The sequence below is a fragment of the Betta splendens genome, chromosome 15 (genome assembly GCF_900634795.4).
Source record: "Betta splendens chromosome 15, fBetSpl5.4, whole genome shotgun sequence".
NCBI classification, from domain to species: domain Eukaryota; kingdom Metazoa; phylum Chordata; class Actinopteri; order Anabantiformes; family Osphronemidae; genus Betta; species Betta splendens.
In genome coordinates, this window is record NC_040895.2 from 16,486,957 (window position 1) to 16,501,234 (window position 14,278).

The following is a 14,278-nucleotide window of genomic DNA, read 5'->3' on the forward strand; positions in this document are numbered from 1 at the left end:
GAGTCATGACTAGTCTTCAAAGGAATCTTAAAGATGTGCGCTATACATGTTGGAAGCAAAGGATAATGATGCACCGACAACCCACACAGGCACGTATGCGCACGCTGGCGCCGCCGCGCACGCGCCGTGCGGATTCTACATTCTCTCCTGTCTGTCGATCAGCGTTACAGCGTCCGTGCAGAACAGCACGCGTGGGCCGTGGACCGCGGTCCGGCCGTTCCTGCCGCAGCCTCGGCCTCTCCTCGCGTCCATCAAACGCTCAGCGAGAGGTTCCGCCGGCCGCGTTAGCGCCGGGCCGTCACGTGGAACGCACTGACAGAACGTGGCTTTGATTTTCAGAGGTCTCCATCATGGACAGGGAAAAATGTGAGACGTGTTTGTGGGATAGTTTCTAGCTGCAATGACGTTCGCTGCGTTGACAACTAAATTGTGGCTGCCCTCAAGTTAAGAGTTTAAAATGGACGAAACTAAAGAATTTGGACGACAGAAAACCTTTGTTAGTTTGCTAGAAACTGTTCAGCTTGATGTCCTTGTGTTCTGACTTAATCTAATGAGCTGAAAGAGTTTAACGACCATGAATCATCAGTTTTTACCACTATTCCATGAGGCTCATTTAATCAACGGATATGAAAACATTTCAAAAACACAAAATGCAGACAGAGTCAAAATAAAACAACCCACTCGCACTGTGCGTGTGTGTGACTTGTGTGTTCCTTAAAAAAACATCCTTAAAAAAGGTCTGCTAGAAACAACAAACTGATCCAATTGTCCATTTATTCACCGTTTCTGTTAAAAATGCATCGTGACTTAATGGAGGGGGCTGAAGGAGAGACTGCACACACATAGTGTGGAAAGAAAATCAAAAAGAGAAAAAAGTTCACATCCTTTTTTTAAAAAAATCTATTAGAAACAACATAATATGCAGAACAATACAATAGCATTTACAATACTTAAATTCCCAGTTCTTGTGAGAGTCCAGCGTAACTTTACAACAGTATACAGTATATTTTCGTTTTCCACTCACTTCCCAAACACGGGGTTGATATAGTTATACTTTTAATTTTTCTCTTTTCCCTACTTCCATGTTTCAATCCGCTATATTTTAAAGGGCACCTCTTTTGCTTTGTGTCCTGTCAGATACAGACATTGGCTCCTCCTTGGTCCAATTCCATCATCCCAGGAGTGGAGTGCTCTTCACAGGAAGTCTCTGCCGTTTGCCAAGGAGTCTAGAATATATCACCGGGTGCCACATTCACTGAAGGTACAGGCAAAGGACCCAGTGTGTCTCGTGTGTCATCTATGCTCGCAATCGCAATCACTCGTGGGCAGTGTTGAGGGCGGCGGAGTGTGGTGCCCAGCACAGAGAAGCAGGGTCTGTGGGGACGGGGGAGGAGGGGAGGGGGGCATCTGGGTGAGGTTTGATCTGTGCATCACCGTCAGGTTCCATGTTGCAGGTCTCAGCTGAGTAAATTGTTGTTAGGTCCTTGAGGAGGTGGGCAGAGGGTTTCAGTCGGTTGTCAGGGAGTCCCGTTCCCATGCTCCACTGGCCTCGGTGAGACAGCTGATCCCCTGCTTTGCCCTGAAGTTCTAAAGACGGAGAAAATAAAAACGACTGATCAGTTATCAGCACTGGACCAGACTGGAAACCAGAGTAAAGGGACGATCAGAGCCCGAGAGAACTTTTACGATTCTGTATTGCTCCTATTTTTAAATAAATACAGCTTGTTGCCAGGTGACAACCTGTAAATAATGTCTGTTGTTAAGAAATGTGGTGAGTAAATGCATGAAACCTTACAAGTCCAGCATCTGTGCAAAGTCATGCAAATATTATGAAGCTCAGAGCAACCTGGCATATTGTCTCCACCACTGGGGCAGAAAGCATTTAACTGTAAGACACGACGACTGAATGACTTGGATGTCATCAATCATTCATTAAGCAGGACAATAGCTCACACTTCAGGAAGCAGACTCATGCTACAGTTTCAGGCCAGTGGCACATGAACGTGTCAGGAACTGATGAGAAGTCACATGGTACCTCTTCCTGAGAGGAATGTAGTGTTAATGTGGGTCAGAACAGACCCAGGCCTGTCTTTACTAACGCCGTGTAACTGTATAAGAGACGCACAGAAGGGTTTAACGAGTTAATCCTACAGCTCATTAACGCCTTTAAGACTGGATGAAGCCTAAAACAAACCAGGTGGATTTGGAGCAATACTGAGGTCCAGTACTTAAAAGGTCCTGGATAATCTGCTGAGTTAAACAAGGAACTTAAATTAGCGTGAAACACAACTTCATGAGGACAAACCGTATCTTAAGTGATGACTCATGATGTCACGTTTGCAAAAAAATCTAGTTCAATTTGTCTGCCCTGAAAAATGAAGTAACCCTCACTCTCCTCTCTGTAGAGACAACAAAGGAGGCGATCCATCTCTGCAAGTGGACAGTCTGCACCCATTGTTGTCAGAGCCAAACATGAGCGCTGAAGCTCACGGCCGTCACCTGAGAGCAGGTCGGGCCGGTCCACGTGTGCAGCTTCAGCGGCAGCTTCAGCGGCAGCTTCAGCTTCAGCTTCAGCAGCAGCTTCAGCTTCAGCAGCAGCTTCAGCTTCAGCAGCAGCTTCAGCTTCAGCAGCAGCTTCAGCTTCAGCTTCAGCAGCAGCTTCAGCTTCAGCAGCAGCTTCAGCTTCAGCTTCAGCAGCAGCTTCAGCTTCAGCAGCAGCTTCAGCTTCAGCTTCAGCAGCAGCAGCTTCAGCAGCAGCAGCTTCAGCAGCAGCAGCTTCAGCAGCAGCTTCAGCAGCAGCAGCTTCAGCAGCAGCTTCAGCAGCAGCAGCTTCAGCAGCAGCTTCAGCAGCAGCAGCTTCAGCAGCAGCAGCAGCTTCAGCAGCAGCAGCAGCTTCAGCAGCAGCAGCTTCAGCAGCAGCAGCAGCTTCAGCAGCAGCAGCTTCAGCAGCAGCTTCAGCAGCTTCTCCAGCTTCAGCAGCAGCTTCAGCAGCTTCTTCAGCTTCAGCAGCAGCTTCAGCAGCTTCTTCAGCTTCAGCAGCAGCTTCAGCAGCTTCTTCAGCTTCAGCAGCTTCTTCAGCTTCAGCAGCAGCTTCTTCAGCTTCAGCAGCAGCTTCAGCAGCAGCTTCAGCAGCAGCTTCAGCAGCTTCTTCAGCAGCAGCTTCAGCAGCAGCTTCAGCAGCTTCTTCAGCAGCAGCTTCAGCAGCAGCTTCAGCAGCAGCTTCAGCAGCAGCAGCTTCAGCAGCAGCAGCTTCAGCAGCAGCAGCTTCAGCAGCAGCTTCAGCAGCAGCAGCTTCAGCAGCAGCAGCTTCAGCAGCAGCTTCAGCAGCAGCTGCTTCAGCAGCAGCTTCAGCAGCAGCTTCAGCAGCAGCTTCAGCAGCAGCTTCAGCAGCAGCTTCAGCAGCATCAGCAGCAGCTTCAGCAGCATCAGCAGCAGCTTCAGCAGCAGCTTCAGCAGCATCAGCAGCAGCTTCAGCAGCAGCTTCAGCAGCAGCAGGCTCCACACAAGGCAGGCAGCGAAAGAACAAGACAATGGGAGAACACCAGTCTCGCCTGACTTTCACCTGGCCTGTTATGAGCCGTTATTGTATATGAGGCTCTCGTCAGCAGCATGTTCTAAGTGCTAATCCAGTACCTGTGGACTCCTGGTAACTAAACATCTGTATCCTCCATTAATGAGCGCATCCCTGCGACCGGGTTAAATCCATGTCAAGGTTCTAATAAACACTATGCGTGCTTGAAAGAGCAAACATCGCTAATAGGGTTTTCACTTAATCAGCCAATCAATACATTGACTGTAGACCTCTTTCCTCCTACTGCTCCGATTCCAAAGGGGCCACATCAACAGGGGCACACATTCACACGGACAATACCGGCGCACACAAAATCCCCAATGGGAACTTGTTTCTCCCCCAGTGTCCGTTAATAGTAAAAGTTCATCCAGCAGAAAGAGAAGTTGAGGGTGGGGGTTAATGGTGGGAGAGTGCACGGCCTCAGCAGAAGGTTAACAAATTTGTGCTTAATGATTGGAGCAATGAATCCTGGGACAAAGGGTCTCCAGCCGAGACCGGCAGAAAAGGGGTTACGGGCGGCGTTCGCTCAAGCGTTCTGCCAGACATTTTGGAAAAACCTGAGCGCAAAGGCCCAGAAACAATTCTATACACTATGCGCCATAATTAATTCCTCCACCCTGTGATAACTATTGTCCTGAAACGGAAAATTACAGTTTTGGGGGGCACCCCTGGCTAATTTCATGGAAGAAGGAAAGCGGGGGAGAGGAAGTAAGGACGGGGTGAGGGTCATCGCAGAGTCACCCTCGCAGCTATCAAAGGCTCGCTGCCTTCTGCTTCACTGGCCCGGCTTCATCTCTGCTGACAGGTGTATTGTTTCGCAAGGGGATATAAGCTCTGCAATCATCACTGGGTGGAAAGCATAACGCTCTGTGCTAAGCACGACTAATTGGCTTTAGTTTTAACTAATGTTGCAGTGTGACTGCCAGGCACACCTTCTGCATCGGCCTCAGCGCTTCCTCACACAATAACCACTCAATTTAGCCCCGCGGTAACAAAACCTCAACTCTGCTAATGAAAATTGCTTATAAAATATAATGAACCTGTGCTCTCTTAATCAAATAAGATAACCACCCCCTCTCCACACCTCCCTCCTATAATAACCTATTAATTTAATTGGTCATGAAAGAATAAAACACATCGCTTACATTTAATTGACCTAGAAATGGAAGAAGTAGTGTTTGACGGGGACAAGCTAGCAGCTAGCCGCCGCTAGCCGCTAGCGGCTCAGGAGACGAGCTCCAACTCTGTGCCAGCTCCTCCTCTCCTCTCTCCTCCTTCCTTCCTCCTCTCGTTCCCTTTCCTCCTCCCTCGTGTCGTTTACTCTCCTCTCCCTCGCCATCTCTTCATCTGCCCCTCCCTCTTTCGTCTGCTCCCCCCACGGTCTCCTCGTCTTCTCTGCTCTGCCCGTCTCGCGGAGGATTCCTCTGGTGGCCCAATTACGAGATTCAGCAGGCAAATTGAGGCTGTTTAAAGCAAGGTCTGCTGGGAAAGCTAGCAGCTGCTGGAAGGAGGCTGCTTGGACAAGGCGAACCAGCCCCTCATGTTTACACACACACACACACACACACACACACACACACACACACACACACACACACACACACACACACACACACACACACCTCTGCCTTTCTATTACCATGTCTCCCTGCATTTCCAGCCTGAAAGAAGCCATTCGATGGGAGATTTCTTCGTTTTTGTTATGGTTGTGGACATTTGTGATGGAAACAAGGGCGACATATTTCCATCGTGGCACAGACTCAGATGCACGTGCATTTTGTGGAGGGTTAATGGTCTCTATTTTTGTAAACTGAATAAGTCAAATCCATTGGTCACACCTCTGGTGATGGCATATTTAATTTGGATCTAGTCAATTAGGCCCAGCTAAGCTCTTTCCCTGCTGGCTACCTCCTCCATTTTGCACTAGTTTGTGTCCCCTCCCTGTGCCAGGAGTAATCCTATTACCATACACACATATGCACATGCATACACACACATACACAGTTATAAAGATACACACGTCTGTACACGCTCACCCACACGGTGGCTAGTGTTTGCATTTCACATATGAATGTTACATGCACCCACACAGGTACGTATACACACATGAAACAATAATGTTTCAGAATGATTGGACCCGTAGCCACTTTATACACACTATGCACTGTGACAACACCAAGCCTGTATACATCCAGAATTATGTGGGAGTCTATTTGGCCCTGGGGCTAGAGGGGGAGAGGAGGGAGATAAGGGGAGAGGAGGTGAGAGAAAGACAGAGAGAGAATTAAAGAGAAACAGAAAAAGGTGTTTGTGTGAAAGAGAGAAAAAAGGAAAATTGACGGTGAGGGAAAGCACAAAGAAGGAGTGAGAAAGTGTGTGTGTGTGTGTGTGTTAATGTGGCTCATGCATCAACAGCAACCTGGCAGATTTATGACACTTTAGGGGCACTCACTTCTCTCTCTCACTCCTTGCTCCAGCTACGAATACTTACATTTTTGCCAATCAGTCTGTTGCTATGGCAACGTCCTACCTGCCCCCCCAAGCCACCCCTGTCTCCGCCTTCTATCATTCTCATCACACTGTTCCACCCTCCTTGCCCCACTCGCCTTCCTGTTGACATACCCTAAACTCAAGTAAGAGAAATAAAAATACTGTATGTATTAGTTTACTGTATGAGTGTTTATTGCTTTTCAGTTTTATTGTGAAAAGCCTCATCTTCCTTCCTGTCCTCCCTGCTACGACAGATGCTTCATCCTGTAGCTATTTGCACACAAACACAGCGGTACAAGGTTGTGATCAAAGGCTCTTATCAGCAGCGCGAGGGTGGGAGAGTGAGGGAGAGGAACACAGAAGTATCAGCTTGGCAACAACACGAGGCTGCTTCACCACAAAAAGTACAAAAGTTGGACAATCAATGGACTTCAGCCACATGAAACACCAATAACCTAGACATTTCTTTAATCAAGCTGATTTAAAGTCATGAGTCATGTTCTGTTCCCTTCGTGTGAGTGTGTGCTGAGCTGGAACCTTAATTAAATTAGGAGCAGAGTCGTGTGTGTCTGCGTATACTCACATCCCCCTTTGTGTTGCGATTGTTGGGACTGGGGCGGGGCTACATGTAGTGCCACTGACCTTCCATGCCCATGTTCATGCCCATTCCACCCATTGGTCCTAGGAGACAGACAGAGACCATTGAATGTCTGCACAACTAATTACACATGCACGTTAGAAGGAGTGTTTTTGATGTGATACTAATCAAGTGCAACCAGGAAAAACAACAGAGGAAACTGAAAATGCTTGAAATGTTTCTCTGCGACCAGCCTGACAAACAACATAGCAAAGGAAGACGGTGGCTTGCGGCCGGCACAGCGAGGTGTGGTGAAGCGGGTTAGGAGAGAGGCTAAGTAGCCTGGCAGTTTATCCAAACCTGCTGACTTTGAGTGGAGGGTGAGACAGGGTGAGAGAATCCCAGAAACGGGTTTGAGGAGGAGAAGAGCTTAAGGACAAACTCCTGGATTAGACCTGATGGCGTGAGAGAGGGGGGACTGGGGGGAGGGAGTGGGGGTGAAGAGGGGGAGGTTGTGCAATGTGATTGACCACACCTGTTCTGGGTTTTGTATAGAAAGAGGAGGCGTCAGCGCCTTGAATATCATGTGACAAAGTGCACAGATTAGTCTTAAATCAGCACACGGGAGACGAGATAGGAAAGAAAACGAGGAAGAGCTGAAGATGAGAAGACGTGTAAGAAAGAGGGCGAAGGTATGAAAACAACAACAACAGCGAGCGAAGAAAGAGGCTCAGACACGCAGAGAAAGACGTACCAGGTGGTCTGATTCCCATGTGCTGCTGGCCGTCCATGACGAAGCCCCCCATCGGCTGGCCATCTGGGTTGTAGGGAGTTCCTTGACTTACTGTGGATGGAGACAGAGGGAGGGGGGAGGGAGGGAGGGGACGACGTGGTCAATTAGTGCTTTTAATTAAGGCTCAGTGGCTGAAGCAGGATCATCTGTTGGCCGGAGCACATGCATCGTCCTGCTCTGCACCCAAAACCTGCCCTAGACCTTCATGCTCTGACTGCTGTCACACGCACGCACGCACACGCACGCACACGCACGCACACGCACGCACGCACGCACGCACACGCGCACGCACGCACGCACGCACGCACGCACGCACGCGATGGTGATTTAAAACACACAAGGTCCTTTGTTTTAAAATTAGATTTGGATCATTTGGAAGAGGTGACAACTGTTTTCTCAGTGTAACTGATGTTAAACCGATATAATTTATTACCGTGACTCGAGTTCTTGTGCGAATTTACTCTAATATTTTTCCCCCGCTGAAGACTTGTTATGTAGAACAACACGGCACTTTGGCACTTAACACTACAATGTCTTTAACATAATTGCTGCTTCTATCAGTGTATGATTATCTGCAGGATCAAAAGAAGAAAATGAGCTCTGGGCTAAAGCTCTAATCAGTTTCCATTTGTGACAACAATAAGTCATTTTTGCTGAATGGCCTCAGATACTGATCCTGCCTTAAAGCCTTACGCAGTAAATGCTGCCTATAACTGAGCAGCAACGATAAGTGAAACCTGATAGGCTTCCTATTTTTGCTTGTCTCCATTGTTCGCTCTCAGAAATCCACTTACCCTTGATTTAGGCTGTTTGGGGGTCAGTCAAGCAAAAGCAAGAACTCGGCCCCAGTGGATGCCTTTGAACTTTACTGTGCCCCTAATGCCGCCCTGACCTCTGACCCCTATTACAGGTAATAAAGTTTACGGCAGTCCAAACCAAGCCATGCACCAGGGGGACCGCTCGCTCACTCCCCTCGCCCCCCGAAACAGCCACAAATAGGGCAGAGGTGCGGAGTTTAAGGGAGCAAAGGGGGGTGAGTGGGTAAAAACAGGTCTGGAGCCAAAGAAGCCAAACAACGGTCACCCCAAAAAAGACCCGGGTGTCGTTCTCTTTATGTTTTGCTTCAAGGCGGGGGGAAGAATTGAGGGGTTTTCTTTGGTTGGTTGAAAAAAGGGGGCAGGAAGGGGTTAAGAGCAAACTTTATGGAGAACACGGCTAGTTTTGTTTAGGGGCCAAGAAAAATAAATCCATTATTGACTAATTTTCTTCCAAATTTTTGGGTTTAGAATTAGGAGGTAGTCTCTCACACAGTAATTAACGGTTAATGTCGCAGCATTTTGGTTTTAATTTTAATGGCCAGTCGCGATAGCTTAGGGAAAATCCCCCGGAGGTCGTGAACATTCCAGGACGAGGGCATCAGCGCCGTATTTACCAGCTGAGGGGCCTCTGGGTGCATGGATGTGAACACAGAAACAGACTTGCCTGCGCGGTTCGACTGGTCGATCATGGGCTGGACTATTCTCCTCCTCGCGTTAATGAACCTGAGGGAGACAAGAAGAAGTCACAACAGTTAATGTGTCATTCCAAACAAGACGGGGCAAAACGCTGACTGGGGCACAAAAACAAACCCTCGGCGTCGGTAACAGGGATCGGGAGCACGGAGTCCTCCCTCAGCCCGACTCCTGCTACAGCCCTAATGGACCCGGGGCCCAAGTCACATCTGAACAGGCCGACTCTGAGCAGCTGCCTCCAGCGCCGCTCCACGACTTGTACAAACTTGAGGCGGCCGTGAACGCGGCGGCGGCGGCGGCGGCGGCCTGAACACTGGGGTCTTTGTGGGCCACAGCTTAAGTGGGATTTGTGCTGCCTGTTTGAAGCATGTGACCCATCCTGCTTTGTTGGAGACGCAGCCAGCTCAGATCGCTGACTGTTTAACGGCTCCGAGCTCGCTGTGTGGGAAGTGTTGCTGACAGAACGCCGCCGCCGCGCTGCTGGTGAGGCTGTATTTTGGGTGATACTCCGTTGAGGCAGGTGCCCGTGTGTTGGTTTGCGTGTACAGTAGCCTTGGAACAACCTCTTCACCTCCTGACCTCCAATAAAGGCACACGGTCACACTCACAGGCCTGGGCTCTGGCCTTGCTCAGCCAAACCCCTTGTGAAATGACCCTTTGACCTGTAATGACCCCGAGGAGAGAGGGCTCCTGGGGCTTCTGCCTTGATTTATGTGTTCCTGCTGTTGCTCCGGCTTTTTTATCAGAGAGAGCAGCACACAATGCTGCTACTACACATCAGCAGATGAACAAATGAGCATTCACGTTGGGATAAGAGGAGCAGAAACAAAAGGCCGGCGGATCATGTGCATCAGCTTGACCTCTGCTCGCTGAATAAGAGCCCCTCAGTTTATATCTTTTTAATATTTCCTCTCTAACTGCTTTATGGTGCTCCTCCTGTTTTTCTGCCTGCTATCTCTGCTGTATCACCGTCTAAAGACAGAGCTGCAGGGAAATGAAGACGGAGTGGCAGAGGCAGATAGCACCAGACTCCGTGATTAGCAGCCTAATTTTATTTCCTTGCATTGTTTTTATACGACTGCTCTGCTACATCTCGTAAGCTGCTTTAGAACAATTATCATTTGTTGATGGATGCGAGCGAACAGGGCTGGATCTCGTCAGCCTTTGAACTCGGCTTTGGTAATTTTAACTATTTTGAATCGGAACTTTTTGGGACGCAGAAACAGAAAGAGCCGTGAAGGAATGTAAGAATGCTCTGACATGGCGCAGGACCATCAAATGAGGGAACGTCTGGAGTTTTATCACCAACAGCCCCTCCCCTGCCACCCTGTTTTGTTGGGGGGAGATATGGGAGGGGGGGAGTGGGAGAGGGCAGGGAGGGTGAGGAGGCCTGAGCATTCCTAACTCTCTGCTCCCTGGACCCTCTAAAGAAGGGGGAGGTCAACCCGGGGCCATCGCTGGCTAACTGTTGACCTCTCCCACTCCTCACCTCCTTCCCCCCGTCTTTCATTGCCGTCTCCCATCGTCTCTCCCACACTTCAGTCCTCTCCCCAAGAAAATGCACTGATGCAACAAAGGAGGTTTTTTGGGCAATAGGTGTGCAATTGTTAGAAAGTCAGTGATTTGTTATGCTACACTTAGAAAAGGGAGCAATGTAATTTCTAATTTCATGTGAACTCAAATCTGGTATTGGCGCTTAATTACTTAAACTATGTATTAATGAGCTAATAACTGTTACTGCTACTACACCTACAGGGACGGCTCCTATGTACAGCTACACTGGCCGCCTATCGCAGCTCCCTCCCTGTTCCTCTCTGTATCGGTTTCCTTCTCCTGCTCACTCCCTCCTTATCATTCCTTCCCTGTGTGGTGGAAACTGGCAGTCCACCTCCCAGCAACGAACCCACACTCTAACCCACCAAACCCCCTCCTCTCTCAAAAATGCTCGCCGGTTTCCTGTCCCCGTCGTCCCCATATCTGAGGCCAGATGCACCATGGGGGCTGGAACAAAGGATAAAATGCCTCTCATAATAGCAGCCAGGGGAACGGAGCGATGGAGAGTGGGAGAACGGGAGGGAAGGAGGAGTGAGAGAGTGGGAAAATAAGGCGAAGGGGCTCTGGTCTGCAAACCAGACACTCTTGCTGTGACCGTTAATAAGCTGACGGAGAGAGAGAGAGACAGAGAGAGACTGTGAGCGAGGGAGCGGGTTGGGGTGAGGAAAAGAGGGGGGAGTCGAGGGAGGAAATAAGAAAGGGAGAAGACTCTGAGATAAAGAGTGATAGAGAGGAGAGAAGAGCTGAGCAGAGCTCCACAGTTAAGAGGAGTGAGACTTCACCTTTGCGCGACCCCTGGGTGTTATAGGGCCAGTGTTTATGGCCTGTTCATTCCCCTGCCTCCCATCATAACACAATGAACTGCACTATTCAGCTCCGCTCAGTGCAACAATAGCTGGGCTATTTTGGTGCGACACACCACTGGTGGTGCGACTAAGGTTGGGACCAAAAACATCAAACGCTGCAAACGAGCAAAGGGAGTAACCTGACAAACTGAGCATCAGACCAACGTTCTGCCAAGTCCTAGAAAGTCCAGTCAGACGGGGTGGGTTCATACCTTCAGCCTGTAACGTCTGGATTAATCCACTCTCCTCTCTCCCTCCTTCTCTGGAAGGAGTGGAACTGATTGCGACGGCGTCTGCCAAGCCCTTGCTAATGTCCTATTCTCATTACACCCCACACACACACACACACACACACACACACACACACACACACACACACACACACACACACACACACACACACAGCCAAGGCAGACGCACACAGGTGTACACGAAGCACACGTGAAATGCCCAATTAAAAGCAAGAAATTGTCTTTTTCATCAGCTGCCTTTGTTGCGTGACCAATTAGGGGATAATTCAATAACGAGCAGTGGAAAGATGCAGATTGGATATACAAAAGGTTACTCTGTGAGCTCGTTGATTTAAATTCAGGTGGAGTTCTCCATTTCTGCCGCACACATGCTCGCACACATGCACATCTCCTGAGCCTTCTCCCAATATTATATTAGTAATACGAGATGCCCCAACACACAGATGTGCACAAACATACTGTGCATACACACATCCCCTGCACTCACGACCAATATTATATTAGTAATCTGAGAGAACACACGCACAGACGCGCACAGACACACACACACACACACACACACACACACACTGTCCTACACTCACCTCAGATTCATGCGCTGGATATTCCGCCATCGCACACGCTTCAGGACCCAAGCGTTAGATTTCAGCGTATGTCGACAGACGTCTACATGCATATTCAAATGTAAGAGCTGCTTAAAATAACTGTAACCACACACTCCTCCTGGCTGCCAATCAATGTGATTTAACAGCACTAAAAAGAAAGCAAGCTCTGACGGGTAGAATCGTGTAGCTTATCATCATCTTGTCACTGCGCGGCTAGCATCGATTGTCTGCTGCTCAACCACAATTAACGCCTAGCCCATATATCCTTCCTACTCACTGCACGCACACGCGCGCACACACACACTTATTTTACCTAAATTAACTTCATTCAGTTCTTTTAAAGTAGCTTTTTAAACAATCTGTTTCTATAAAAATTATTTTGACAATTTATAAAATAATTACTAATACATAGAATCGGTTGATTTTCACTTGTGTAGCCACACAAAAACAGTTGCCAGACATAAATCACAAGATAAGCAATCATACAACAAGTTGAAGCCAACACACACACACACACACTTCTACACACCAGTCCCGTTTCTCCATCACAGTTCTTTCCCTCCTAGAGCTTTATGATCTCGTCCCATGTCCCAGTACATCTCCATCTTCTTAAGTAATTAGTTATTTTATTATAGAGCTCACTTGTTCTGCTATGCACAGCAGGGGGTGGCAGTACACTCAAGCGTGTGTGTTTGTGTGTGTGTGTGTGTGTGTGTGTGTGTGTGTGTGTGTGTGTGTGCGTGCCTACTGAATGTGGGTGTGAGGGAATTACACTCATGAGGTTCTCCGGTTGATGAGTTAACTCATAAATCACCTCCTTCCCTCCCTTCTTCTACTCAGTGTGGTTCTAAGATCAGATCCTGTGATTAGATTCTGCAGATTAGTTTAAATAAACCAGCAGCTGCTTGAAGAACTCTTGCCCACAGGTAAGCGCAAATACAGCCTTTAACTTTCCCTCACAAACTAAACACAAGACCAACATCAGGAGGTTGTGTAGGATGAGGGGACTCAAACCTGTGACTACTTCAGCATGAGCATTAAAAGTCAAAGAAGAACCTGATGCAGTCCCTTCGATCACACTGCAGCTACTTGTGACCACTTGAGTGAATTCTATTCTCTAACTGGGAACCACTGATTGTGGGGTATTTTGAGCGTTAGGATGTGGATTGTGCAAAAAGAAAAAGATAAGTCAGCCGTGCCTGATGTTGTGCAAAGACGCACACGCAGACACCTATATGCAGACGCAGTCACAGACGCACGGCGCAGGACATTCTGCTGCATGCGCCTACTTGTCAATGAATAGCATCGTTCTCACTTCTCCACCAATCACATGGCTACAAATACCTCCATGTTCCAGGTCCATAAGACTCTACACACAAAACACGCAAGCAGCTCATTCACATAATCCGTTCTGCAGCTCGGCCTCATTCTGCAGGAATTAGCTGGTCTGTAGAGAAGGTGCGGTAGCTTACACATCACCTTGGGTGATGGCACCGTGACAGACATTAACATACACATGTTCACATATTAAACAAGACACGGTTACATTTGACGCCAAGGGTTACAATAAGGTCATGTCGGAGTAAAATGACCAAGTCTGAGTGCGATTTGGCTGCAGTGAGTCTGTTACAGGACTCAACACAGTTACATGAGTCTTTACTGGCAGGCAAACAGTGGCTGAACCATCTCCAAACACATGCATAGCTATGAAAAGACACACCCATAGACACACATTCAGTACGGTCTGTCGATCCCATACCAATAACATGAGAGCATTATGTCAGAAACACAAGAAAAGGCTGAAGTTTAAAAGGAGCTTTAGAGAGAGAGCAACCGTGGGGTCATTTAATCCCCATTACTGCCCACACATAAAATACAAGTATGGAAGCGCACACACACTGGAGCATGTCCATTAAGGGAGTCATGAATCCACCACTAAAGCTGTTTTTACAGAGTGAGAGGACACAGTCTGCATGTGTGACTGTCTGTAAGAGAAATCACTGGTCTCCATACGTGAACTCGCGGCTCCGACTGAGCTGGAATTGCAACACTCGCCGACTTCTCAGGACGACTTGGCAACA

General features: G+C 48.4%; 1 protein-coding gene across 2 annotated transcripts in view; it reads right to left on the reverse strand.

Annotated features, from left to right (window-relative positions):
- Window positions 1-582: 582 nt before the first annotated feature.
- The window catches only part of meis1b (Meis homeobox 1 b), a 72,461-nt gene continuing 58,765 nt past the window's right edge, over window positions 583-14,278 (reverse strand). For both annotated transcript variants that reach the window (XM_029174910.3, XM_029174909.3), the window contains exons 10-13: window positions 8,914-8,972; window positions 7,393-7,482; window positions 6,645-6,742; window positions 583-1,587 (exon numbers count right to left, since the gene is read on the reverse strand). In XM_029174910.3, the coding sequence (XP_029030743.1) occupies window positions 6,684-6,742; window positions 7,393-7,482; window positions 8,914-8,972 (208 nt within the window). In that variant the 3' untranslated portion in view covers window positions 583-1,587; window positions 6,645-6,683. The remainder of the gene's footprint in view (window positions 1,588-6,644; window positions 6,743-7,392; window positions 7,483-8,913; window positions 8,973-14,278) is intronic.